The sequence below is a fragment of the Poecilia mexicana genome, unplaced genomic scaffold (assembly GCF_051168715.1).
Source record: "Poecilia mexicana isolate PSO_F unplaced genomic scaffold, ASM5116871v1 scaffold_19, whole genome shotgun sequence".
Classification (NCBI taxonomy): Eukaryota; Metazoa; Chordata; class Actinopteri; order Cyprinodontiformes; family Poeciliidae; genus Poecilia; species Poecilia mexicana.
In genome coordinates this window covers 17,958,359-17,971,765 of record NW_028263388.1, presented here as the reverse complement: position 1 = coordinate 17,971,765, position 13,407 = coordinate 17,958,359, and the positions used below count along the sequence as shown (strand labels likewise).

The window sequence follows — 13,407 nt, the reverse complement described above, 5'->3', positions numbered from 1 at the left end:
TAGAGCTTCTTGTATATTTTTTATTAGGCGACACACTGAAGTTTCCATGCATTAATATTAAGAGGGCTTAGAGAAAAAGACAAACATAACCAGGTGGATTATTATGATTAATATTAAAATGAAAACAAATATTTAAGGATCAAACTACAGCATCTACTAATCCTGACCAAATCCTTAACTGTAACATGTAATTTTAATCATGACAGCCTTTTTACAACTACTTACCTGACTCCAGAAAGCTTAAGTTATTTAATATTTTAAATCCCAGCGCTTCGTTAACTTACAGTTAAAGATAAATTATTAATGAAGATGGCAACATTTACCTCTGTGTAAAATATTTAACTTGCATTTTAAAAGCGCCATATGTGGAGCTTTAGGAGTTACCGTCTGGAAACCTTTCTCTGCACTCGTGGATTTTTACATCAAAACTAATTCAAGACGAATAAAAACAGCTTTACTGATCAGATTGATTAACATGATAATCTGTCATCCTGGCGTTTTCTTTAATCTATAATCAAGTTAGATATTGATCAAGTTAGATATTGAAAAGTTGGGATTTCCTTCAGACATTAAAGTTTAACAGGATTAGGAACTGGTGAATAAAATATGTAATTTCACAGATTTGCACAAAAATGCAAGAGCAATCTCTGAATTTTATTAAAATTTTTGTCTGTGCTCAATTTTAAATTTGACTCCAGTTCATCCTGATTTCACTGCTATGAGTTGTCGTTTAATAATTAAAAACGGACAATATGCAGCTCAAACATAAATATCACCATTTAATGCTACGTTCCAGATTATAGATTATACATCTGCATTCCCTTGACGGGTTTTTAATAAAAAAAAGCAGATTGCCTGTTAACAGTATGACCAAATGGGATTGCAGATTATATTCTCATTGATCAAATCAACTTTAAAGAATATACAAAAAAAAAAATAAAATCAAACATCGGTAGAGACCCATTTGCAAGTTTTAAAATAAGACCCTTTACAAAATAATGTAACATTTTCAAAGCTCAGTAATTTTTTTTCCAGGGATTTTAGAGTCAAGAAGTCTGAGAAAAACGTAACACAGCAGGACATATAGAAGAAAATCATGACATGCATAAACGTCCATCTGCAGCCGACGTAATATGTCTAAAATTTATGAAGCTGAGCTTAATCTTTTGAGTTTCTTATATTCAAACTTGAATCGAGTGTCACCCCGAGATATTTAAATTTAGTGACTGTCATTTTAAGTGTTAGGTTGTAAGAAAAAAAATATCTTTACAGTTAGAGTCACACATGACTAACAGAGCCAATAATGATCTGCGGATACTAAGTCAGTTGTTTTATATAAAAGAGTGTCATCAGCATCCGACTGCGGTTTCACATCAACACGCTGCTCAGCAGGATTATTAATATAAAAGCTAAATAATAAAGGATCTAACATGGATCCTTGTGGGATCCCCTGAAAAACCATTTCATCTCTTCATGTCTGAGAACAAAAAAATTCTCACAAACTATCAAGTATGAGTTTAATCTTTATTTTAGTTTGGCATTGTCTCACATATAACTTGATTCAATCATATGTCATCTGGAGACTTTGTACTAAACTTAGTTCTTATTTATTCTGATTCTGGTTCCTATTTGGGCCAGCAGACATAAATATTATGACCCCTAACTGAACAATATAGTTTGTTGATTATGATTGATTTATTAAGGCAAATATCCACAAGGTGAAATGTTTTTATAGTTATTGTAACCTCATTTCTGTACACAAGAAAAAAGCAAAAAATAACAAAACTACAAAATGGTTGAGGGACAAAATGCATAGATTTTAGTTCACGTTAAGGAAGATGAAAATTGCATCTGATGCAGCAGAGATAAAACAAAGAGACTCACTGGCTACTCCTGGTCTGAATAGTCAGGATAAATTAAAAATAAATATGAAAGGAAGAAAAGTTTTGTTTTTAGACGACTTCAACAGCTCTTTTATTATAGTCTGAAACCCATTTTTACTCTTAGGTTGTTGTCAATCTTAAAGAACCTCCATTTTATTTCTGTTTTTAGGATTTAAAACAGAAAACTTAGCAAAAGAAGGATGGATCTCTATTTTCTTTGAGATGAAAAATAAAACACAAATTAAACATTAAACATTTTCTTGTACTTTAGTGTTTTTCTTTGTGGAAATTCAATTGAAATATTTTAGAAATAAACTGAAAAACTGTCAAAAACCTGAGTTTGCTATAATATCTAAATTTAGAAACAGTAGCTGGTTCTTTTTTTTAATTTAGCCAAAGTTATTAAGAGCTATTGCAACTTCCAGAGCCTCAGGCTGAAACTGCTGGTTTAGACTTTAGCTAGCAAATAAAACTACTATGCAACTTCTTTTATTTAACAATAAATACTAATATAAAAATGTTTTTACATGAATCTGCTCAAAAAGAAAAAAAAAAAAAACTTCAGTTTTTGTTCCCCAGAGAACTGAAAAATGCTAATGAAAAGTGGCACAAGATACTTGCTAAAAGTTGAGCCGATTTGTTTGTAATTACGTGCTGCAGATCTAGAATGACACCAGAGGACAAATTTGGTGGCGTCAGGAGTAGAGCGGTGCATCCTGAGACAGTTTTCAGCACTGAACAATCAATACAGCAAGTGAAGGTCAGCAGATAGTGAATATCTCAAAGCCACCGGGGTTTTGCAGTGAAAAAACGAAATCAAAACTCAAATCAGAACCAGAACTTAAAAGAAAAAGAGGAACTTTATTTTTAGAAATAGTCTTGTGCCTTTTAAATACAGCTTAGCTTTCTGCACTGCATAAAACACAAAATCTTACCAAGTATTTCTTGTCTAGTTTCTAGTGCAAAATATCGTAGTATATTTGAAATAAGGCAAAACTAAGTTACAGGTAACTTCATAGCAAAATATAGGAACTATAGTAACCAATTCCTTAACATTGACAATAAATTATTTTACTTTTAACAAGACTCTTTTCCTATGTTATATGTATTTTGGTGTATGGAAAGACGAGCCGTTTCAAAAACCTCCTGATGAGTCACAACTGATAGGCTGCCGTTACCTAGCAACCCCAGTCCATCACCTAGCAACCACAGCACAGCCCAGCCAGTTACCTAGCTCAACACAGAAGTTCGTTAATAAAGTACTAGTTCCACTGGCAGCTTATTTCACTTGTCACATGGGAAAACTGTATTGTTATAAATTAAATAATCTGCCACTGGAACTGGTACTTTTTGTCAATATTCAAGAATTATTGATTTAATAGCTGTTATATGTTGCTGAAAAGTTACTTGTAGGTTAGTTTTGTCCTATTTCTAAAATACGTGGTAAGATTTTGTGTTTTTGCCGTCTAATCGAAATCAAATAGTTGGTCTCTAAATACTCTGTTCATTCTGCAGGAGAAATGGGAACAATTATCATTGGCTCCAGATTTGAACCATACTCATTATCGCAGGGATTAAAGTACGGATACAGCTCCTCAGTAAATAAACACTCAGTAAAAGAGTAAATGTGTACTGCTCTGATCACGTCAAAGAATGTTACTTGACCTCCGTTGTAGTCAACAAAAACCCCGACGTGCTCCACTTTCCCTGTATACACCGCCTCGCCTGGAGAGCTGAAGGTTTCAAACTTGTCTACTAGGAACCAGATGGCCCAGAGTCCGGAGTTCGGACTCCGAACTATCGCCCCATTCTTTTGGAGCGACGCCGTTGCCACGCCCAGACACCACTCCGTCTTTTGGCCCACGTGAACCTCGAAGTAAAACCTGCGTGAGGAAAATCCTCTCTGCCCCACAACAGCGAGATGCTGAGTGAACATGTTGGGTTTTGGGATCTGGTTTCCCCACAAACCCGTGCCCATGTTGTACCACACCTGCTTCCCGTCAGCAGATAAGGTGAGCATGGGGTGAGCTGTGTCAAAATCCAGCACGATGTTCTCCCCGTACTGCTGCATGTACCTGAGTGCCACCTTGTTTGACGTGTCCGTGCTGTTTGAGAATCTGTTGAGTTCTTCGTTCAGTTTATCCAGTAAGTCCTGCAGTTGAGATATTGAGTTTCTCACACACTTATGCACGTACTTCACCTCCAGGTGCCTGATGAAGTTGTGTGTGGACAGGTCCATGGTGTATGGGAGGAGGGACTGGTTTGGGTACCTCTTGAGAAAACACACCGGGTCTTTAATCTCTTTCAGTTCCTCCAGATTCTTTGCCGTCACCTTCAAACAAGAAATCTCTTTCTCCATGTCTGTAATTAACCCTGTTGCCTGGTTCTCTGCTGCTTTCTGCTTCTCTTCAAACACCTTAATGAGTTCCTCTTGGGTCCTCTTAATCTCAGTAACCAACTCCGTTAGATCCCGTCTTCCATGTTCGATCACCTTTTTTGTCTCCGTCTTGCTTTGCATCAGCGACTCCTTTGTGTCTTGGACCTTCTGCATCCTTTCTTGAATCATCTGATGCACTTTGGCCTCATTACCAATCACCTGAAGCGTCATATGGTAGTATCCCCTCTGCACGGAAACAACATCATGGTTGGCGTGCCGCAATCCGACGCAGAGGTCGCAAAGCACCGAGTTGTCATTCTTGCAGAACAGCATCATCAGCCTGTGATGCTTCCTGCACACCTTTTCCCCCAAACTCTCCACAGGATCAACCAATGTGTGTCTCTTCAGCTCAGAAGCGACGTCATGAGGCTGTAGATGGCTGTCACAGTACGAAGTGACACAGTCCAGACAGGATTTCACAGCCTGGCTGCTGCAGATGTCACACTGCACCTTGCTGCCACAGCTGACCTGCTGCTGACCTGCTGACCTTTGGGTGTCAACGTTCGTGACATGAAGGGACTTGAACTGTGACAACAGATCTGCAATGAAGATGTTGACCTTAAGGTTGGGCCTGTTTGGAAAGTCTTCCTTGCAGATCGGACATTGGCAGACAAATGTGGTGTCCCAGTAGGACGTGATGCAGGGCAGGCAGAAGTTGTGTCCACATGGAGTGGAAACGGGTTTGTTGAAGACGTCAAGACAGATGGGACACAGCAAGTGTTCCTCGGTTAAGAGACTTCCACCGGATGCCATTTCTAAAAAACACAAAGCACAATTACATCAACATATTAAGCTAAATGTCTGAAATGAATTAAGACAGACTTTTTCTGGCTCACACAGATTCATGCTTTTTGGTCTGACCTGCCAATTTTGATTTGTCCTTCAACAAAAACAGTGAATAATGTTTTTTTATTTATTGTTTATCTTTTTTTCAGTATTAGATCCTTCAAGTAAAATTGCTTAACTGTCATCTCTGGCTGATTGACTGGAGCATCTCCACTGAGTTTTTGAATTATTACAAAAAGCACCAGACATATCTTAGCTGTTCTGGTGCTTTTTGACTGGCACATAAAAATACCCAGGAGAAAACCAAAACAAAAAAATTACATTAAAAAAAATCCCCAAAACATCTTTAAAAAGAACCAGCATTTTTTGGTATTAAAATAAAAATTTAATATAAAAAAATATCTATGTTGCTGTTATTTTTCTTTTAACTCAGGAAGAGTTCAGAAATCAATATTTGGTGGAATAACTAGGAGGTTTTCAATGGAGTTCAGTGTAGTGGTCTGTTTATTTTTAATATTTTAATAAAAACTTTAGCACATAAATGAAAGACAAAGCTTTGCACTGATTCCTGGATATTGGTAGTAGTTTAGAATCCAACAGAAAATTAAGGAATTACAAGATTATCCTAATTTATTTAGTCTAAGCACATTTTGATCAAATTCATTTCAGCTTCACTAAACTCCAAAAAAAGGCGCTTTAATCGTTTAGGCTTTCTGCTGCTTTGCAGATATTCCTCTTCACACCTCAGAAGATTATAGTAGATGGGAAAATGGATAGAAGTAATTCCTGGGAAAAAACGTCTTAAAGGCTACAAAAAGACTTCGTATTGGTACTTTGTGTTGATCCTATGAAATACATCAACATTTATGGCTGTAGATGAATTTTCCTCTGTGAAAGTAATAAAGCACCATTAAGTGGTCTGTTACTGAAAGGCACTTACTAGAATCAGACATAACCACCTCCTTTAAAGCAGAAATTATATATTTTTATATATAGCTCAGTAAGGTTTATACAAGCAACTTCCTTCTCAGATAATGGCAACAAGCTTCCTTATAAACTAAAAGATAATTACATAAACTATATATCTTTTGAAGCAATCTGTCAAGAATACACACAAAGGGTTACTCAGACAATGTGGTGGATGATCCACACCCTGCAAATACCAACTATTGCCACAAAACACATCAGCCTCTCTGTTTACCGTCCAATCTGTTTTATATTTACTGTGCCAGATAAATAAAAATAAAAAAAAACATTGAAAAGCTACACAAAGCTCACACTGCATTTTCTACATAGATCTACTAAGCATTGCTTTTCTCTTTTTACTTCCTATCCAAGTGTAGTCTTGACTTTAAAAGGGCAGAGCTGCAGGAAAAAGGGAAAGAATGTTAATTTGTTTGTTTTTGTGTGTCCTTACACTGGTAAGGATGACGTGTTTCAGCTCACCTCTCCTGCTGCTTATCTGGCCTGTAGGTTACAGCTGTGTCCCCATCCCAACAGTTTGTAGACACAAAACTAAGAAAACAAGAAGTTTTGTAGTTAAAGGGAACAGAAATATCAATTTATGTGCTGCTGCTGCTGAGAGAAATGGACGGCTTTAAACACTCCCCAGGAAAACCTAATTACTTTCTGTTTCCTGCACCACGCCTCTTAAAGGGACAGGCACGTATTTCTTGTGTGTGGAGATTTTTCATGTTGAAGGCTGCTTAAAGCTCCCTAATCATTCATAGATATTCAATTTTTTCTTCAGCAGTTTTCTCACACTTCCTGGCTTTTACTGCTCTCCATCTTCTCTTCATCCAAACTGGATCAAGTTTGTGTGTTTGCTGCAGTCAGGCAAAACCTTTTGAATTTGTGAGTGTGTGTGTGGGTGTGTGTGTGTGCTTTAGGACTTGCATCTGGGTGATAATGATCCTGGATGGCCAAGCTGTGTGTGTTGCTGAGATAAGACTGTTGCACTAACACTGGAATCCTTCCACCATTAATCATAGCTCAGTTACCGCTCGACTTTGAAAATCCCCAAAGATCTTCAAGGGGAATTCACCCAAGAGCTAAAAAACAGAAATAAATTTAGAAATATGGAAGTTTCTACCTTAAGATTACAAGGCCAGGATGCAGATGAAGTGAATTGTTATTGTTGCAAAATGAAAGCGAAAGAAAACACAAATAAGAGTGAAAAGAAAAAAATCCCCTCACAGCCCCAACAGTTTGAATACAGTTAACCTATAAACTAATCATCTGGGTCATCGTATTACATCACATTAAGATATTTGGTCTACAAACTAGACCAAGAACAATCAGTGTAATATTGTGGGGTTTTTTTTGCAGTACTCCATCACATCAAGTAGTTAGCCTTCCAATTTCCGTGTATTTGTTGTATCAGCTTTGCAGATAAAATGTTAATAGATGCAACAACCCACTAAAAAGGACCATGATGAAGAGATAAGTGATGCTATTTGCTTCACCTCTTAGTGGTTGTAGTGTTATGCTTTGAGTGATTTTTGAGTTTTTGCTTTTAAGTTGGATAAAAATGAAAAGTTCATATTCACCTTCTACCTAAAATGGCTTCAGCTCAAAGCAAAGCGTTGCTATTCCAGACTTACAGCACACTTAACTGAGTTCCCTTTAATTAAATGCTTTTCATTTTTCTAGTTTCAGGCTTTTAATGTCTTAGAACTGAGAAATTCGAACTTGCCAGTGAAATAAATCAACTGGATTTCCCACTGGGAAACTGGGAGCAACTGTGACTACCCCAGTCACAACTTATAAGGTGGACTTGACGATTCAATATGGCCGCTCCTCACATCAACAGTAACATGACGTGGTGGAAACATGTTTATTTTACAAGAAACGGGTAGCACCTGTGACTTTAAAATGGAAAAAAAATTTAATAAAAGTGGTGTTTGTTTATAGAAAGTGAAGCTTAAAATTATGTTTCTAAGAGCTACAGGTAACATGTTTATGAGCATCGCCATGTTGAAACTCCAACTTCTTAACTGGAACGCTGTTACTTCGGGTCTGACGTCAAAACCTGCTCCAGGTTTTGTGTTTAACTGGAACGCAGCATAATCTCTCCTCTGGGTTTGTTTTCATCATTTTCATTAGCGCTGCTGTTGGATCTTCAGCACATTGACTGCTCCACATTTTGTGGCCTAATTCTGCTACACTTTGATGTCAGCAGTTTCCCCTCTCAGTCCGTCTAAGCTTCACTCTCATATTTTTCCTCCTCAGAGAAGATTACTCGAGGTAGTTGATGTTACATTAAGGCGGGTTTGATCGTGCTCAGTGTGGATCGGGTGAATCCTGCTGTGGGAGTGGACAGAGAATGATCCACGCTAGCTTTTATGTCTTGATGAAATACAGACATGGGGATAATGTGATCTTCTTCTCCTCACAACATGTCTTTCTTACTCACGCTGACCTAAATCCTCCTCATTTCATCCAGAACATCTTTTTTCTCTGCTCTTCCTCGGCAGTTCCCCTTATCTTCTCTTCTTCCTCTCTGCAGTGCCTCTGTCTTGCTCTGAGGGATTCACCGAGTTGGGATACTACAACGGCACCGTGTCCCAGACGGATTCTGGCGCCCCTTGTCTGAAGTGGACTGAGTTTCCAGACTACGTCATGCAGTACCCAGGCCGCGGCCTGGGCGACCACAGCTACTGCAGGAACCCAGACCGAGAGTCCAACCCCTGGTGCTTCTTCAGGCAGAACTCAGGTGCTATCGGCTGGGCTTACTGCGACTGCCACCAAGGTACGCCAACACGTGTTCAGGTCCGATTACACCCGTCATGAATTGTCCCAGAAGTTATTACGATAAACGATAATATTGTTGTCTTGAAACTAATGTAAAGGTAATATTAATGTGAGTACACCCTGCCAATGATCAATAAACTTTAATTTCTAATGAACATTTTACACTGGAACTGACATTTTAAATATCCAAAGCTAATAAACAAAACAACAAATAAAATGGATACTGAAGTCTCTGTAAACAAAATTACAGCTGAAACTGAAAATGTCCAGTCTTTTGGAGAAAAACAAACCATCGTGCAAATGGAAATTACCTAGCTTGTTTTAATTTATTATGCGATTAATTGAGATTTTTCTTGAAGTAAGGGTTATGTTCAGAAAACGTCACCCATGTGTCTGGTAGACATTTATCTTATGTACTACAGACTTCTTGGCATCACTGCTTCTTCTCCACTGCCATAAGTGAGATGGGTCAAGCAGAGACAAACCCAACACATGCATGTAGCATGATGTAATGGGACTCGGCAGAGTTAATTAACAGCTTAGGTCAATGTCTGTTCATTTTCCAGAGAGGTTGTGAAGCATGATTTAGTGACTTCATTCTGGTTTTGTAGCAACTATACTATAATTAGTGACATTAATTTGTACATTTATTTAATGACTACATCTTTATTACATCTATTACTACTACAGCAGAGATAGATATTTGTGCTTCTCTGTGATTTTCAGGGGCAGTTCGTCTGGTCGGCAGCTCGTCCTCCGACAGCGGGCGGGTTGAAGTTTACCTGAATGGCCAGTGGGGGGCGGTGTGCAACTCCCACTGGACAGACAGAGACGCGACTGTTATCTGCCGGCAGCTGGGCCTGGGGTAGGGAATAAAATAATAATGTAATATGTAATCTGATTAAGTTCAGTTCAGTCCGGTTTGAATTACTTTAAATAAAATTTGTTTTGATTTTGTTCAGTTTGACTAAAAGCAGTTCAGTGGATTTAGTTTATTTCGATTAAGTTCAGTTCTGTTTTGATTCAGTTCAGTCAAATGAACTGAATTAACATTAAGATTTTTTTACTCTGTTCAGTTCAAATCAGTGAAATGAAAATTGGTTCATAAAATCCAGTTCACTTTAATTCTGTTCATCACAACTCAGTTCAGCTGTATTGGATTTGATTCAATCTGTTTGACTTAGTTCAGTTCGAGTCAATTTAGATTCACTTTGATTTATTTTAATTAATTTCAGTTTAATTAAAAACAGTTGTTGTTTTTTTTAAATTCACCGACTTCATTTCTATTAAGTTCATATCAGTTCAGTTCAGGTTTGTTACATTACATTCGCTTCAGATTGACTGAATTCAATTCAGGTCACATTCCAAATAGTTCTTTATGATTCAGTAAAATTTAATACATTTAATTTAGTTTAATTATTTCAGTTCAGATGAGTTAAAATATGTTCGGTGGATTCATTTATTTAAAATTTTGTTATTTTTTATTCAATTCATGTCAACATCATGTCAGTTCAGCTCAATCGTATCTCAGTTCATTTAGTTTGAATTACAGTTCATTTGCATTGTAACTGGATCAGTCCATTTTCTTTCAGTTCAGTGCATTTACATCCATTCAGGTAAATTCAATTCAGTCCAGTTTTGTTTATTTTAGCAATAATTCAAGTTCAGTTTACCCATGTGAAATCATTTCACCATCTAGTTACACACAAGCGAATTCAATCTCGTTCTGTATTGTTCAGTTGAATGATAATTTAGTCCAATACCATCAGATTTCGATTCCAGTCTAGTTAAAAACATCCAATTTACCCTGCAGTTCAGCTCAAACTGAATCTAGTTCAGTGCAGTCAGATTCAGGAAGCACCTAAATGATTGTATCTCCCTGGATGAGAGTGGAAAGGATAAAAAAAACAAACCCTCCTGTTTATTTTTTAAATTTAATCTTTCCAGTGATATTGGTACTGGGCTGCAGCTCTCCCAGTTTGGCTCAGGATCTGGCCTCTTCCATTATGAACGTCTGGGCTGCCGTGGAGACGAGGACGCCCTGAGTAAATGCCGAAGCAGGACGTTCGTCACCGGTGACTGCAGCCATGGCAACGAGGCGGCCGTGGTGTGTGCGCCACCTGAAGGTCAGCGTGACTTCTCATTAAAACTACACCTGAACATTTCCCCCGTCACACCTGAGCTGCGAAGTGACCTCCTTTCTTTGTGAATAATCCCAACACTTTAGGCTCACGTATATTATAAATTCCACCTTCCTGTCACAGGTAGCGGTCCTCCGCTGCGTCTGGTGGGAAGCGAGGAAGACTTCGAAGGTCGTGTGGAGGTTTTCCACGCGGGCCGGTGGGGCTCGGTCTGTGACGACCAGTGGGACGACAGAGACGCCGAGGTGGTGTGCAGACAGCTCGGTTACGGGTATGCCAATCCATATTTTTGTCATCTGAAAAATAAAATCTCTTTAGTTTTCTTATTTAAAAAACTCCTGAGAAACATTGCAGAATATTTTATTTGTTTGATGTTTAATATATAAAGTCAAACATGAGTTGAGTAGTTGTCTTTAATTACGTACATACAGCTTAAAACTTAAGTTTAATTTTAGCGTAATTATATTTCATGCCTCAATAAAGAGCTTTACCCCCCACATTTAATTAACAATCTGTTTAAATATCCTTCAATTTGGTATTTTTCTTTACTTTAGTCCTCTTCAGAATGACTAATCAGATTTTTATTTGTAAAAAAAAAAGACAATTTTGCACAGCTTTGTCTTTGTCAAACAATATCACAATGAAATATGTTGAAGTTAAACAAAAAGTCAAAGGGAAAAATAAATGCTTTTGTCATACCAATATTTATTTCATTTTTTTAATGTGTCCTTATTTTTTTATAGTCAAGTTTATCTGTACAGAACGTCTCATGACAAAGCAGCAAAGAAAAAATATTAAAATATTATGAATCAAAGGCAACTCTAACAAAAACAAAAAGTCAATTAATGTATCTCTGGTTAAATCTGTCAAATTATTTTAGTTCAAATGAAAACCTTTGTATTCATATTTAACTAAAGTTTACTCTACATGCTGATCAAGTTTTACTTTTAAACAGATGCATTTTCTGGTTTACTTTTTTAAGGCTAATAGAGAGAATTTGTGAACACAATAAATGGGACTTAATTTCTTTAATCGTTTCCTCTAAAACTGCACAGAGCCACATCTGCTAAAGAGCTTCGTTAGGCTGATTGTGTTCCAGAGAGTGAGCTGGAAATATTGAGTAGCAGGAGAAACTGGGAGAGCGACGAGTTGCCGTGTAGATCAGGAACAATCCAGGGGAAACACCTTGTTTACGTTGCATCACTGCAGGTTTTCCTCTCCTCTCCAGCTGTCAGACAGCCAATAAGTTGTAACTGAGAAGTGAATCTCATGTTCCGCTCTGAGTTGCATCCCGTCTCCCGAAGCGCCAGGGGACAGCTCTGCGTCTGTGTTTGTAAATAAAAGAAGAGCTGACGACTATCTGCAGGTGTTCACACACCGGCGCGCAGACTTATGTTTGACACGTTTTGACAATTCAAAGCAAAATGGTTGATGTTTTTGAAGTCTACAGGGTCCAGTTTATTTATATTGTGAGTTTATGTGTCAAACATGCTTCATGCTGCCAGACTTCTCAAAATCCTCCCTGGACACAGCCGACAACTTCAGATGCAAATAAATAAATAAATAAATAAAGATCCAGCACAAAAACAGTCCATGTAATTTTATTGTATTTATTATACATCTAAATTAAAAATACTAGCACTTAAAATGTTAAAACTATTCATTTTAATCACTGCAGCTTCCTAAAATCAGTCTATTACAAATAATGACAGTAGCAGAATGCTTAGTAGGTATTGCGTTATAACTTTATGCACATACATACATATTTACGTTATTTGAAAGCTAATATTGTTTAAATTCCAATAATGCATGCCAATCAAAGACACTATTATTCAGTAAATGCTTTTGTTAGATAAAAAAAAATCCAAAATAATGTTCATCTCACTGTCTGCAGCTTCTTAGCATTGACAAAACAGAGTCATCTCGAACAAAAATAGCTTGTTTTATATCTACAAGAGTCCAATTAATAAACTCCAGTAACATATTTAGTCCACAACAAGCTGACTGTCCACAATCCAATATAATCTGCAGCTGAAAACTTTAGAAATTTCTCACAAAGTTTGCATTGTAACTTCCATTAGCATTAATGTTTTAAGCGTTTTGGAGAAGTATCCTGATTATTTTGACTATTATCTTCATTCACAATGTATTTAGATATACTTTTGTTTTATTAATTTTTTTTATGTTTATTTCTTTTTGTTCAAATGAAACTTCACAAGGCTTGCAAAAACTTATTTATGTGTTAAACCAACACAAAGTTTTGCCAAATTGATAAACACGACAATAACATTACCTGAATTTGGAAGGTTTTTATTGGCTAAAACGCCACACAGTGATGTATTTTACTTCTGCAATAAGCGACTTCATTTCAAAGTTTGTAACATTAATAATAATGTGGACGTGTTTG

At 37.1% G+C, this 13,407-nt stretch overlaps 2 protein-coding genes across 2 annotated transcripts in view; one reads left to right on the top strand and one right to left on the bottom strand.

The window, feature by feature from the left end:
* LOC106927460 (neurotrypsin) overlaps positions 1-13,407 on the top strand; it is a 31,851-nt gene that overhangs the window by 7,432 nt on the left and 11,012 nt on the right. The window contains exons 3-6 of the mRNA XM_015003048.2: positions 8,615-8,857; positions 9,586-9,724; positions 10,807-10,985; positions 11,124-11,271. Of these exons, the coding sequence (XP_014858534.2) occupies positions 8,615-8,857; positions 9,586-9,724; positions 10,807-10,985; positions 11,124-11,271 (709 nt within the window). The remainder of the gene's footprint in view (positions 1-8,614; positions 8,858-9,585; positions 9,725-10,806; positions 10,986-11,123; positions 11,272-13,407) is intronic.
* Positions 634-6,842, bottom strand: LOC106927461 (zinc finger protein RFP-like). Its single transcript, XM_015003049.2, has 2 exons — positions 6,553-6,842; positions 634-5,075 (listed from the first exon to the last, which is right to left on the bottom strand). The coding sequence occupies exon 2, from the start codon at positions 5,071-5,073 to the stop codon at positions 3,388-3,390; it is 1,686 nt and encodes a 561-aa protein (XP_014858535.1). The 5' UTR covers positions 5,074-5,075; positions 6,553-6,842; the 3' UTR covers positions 634-3,387.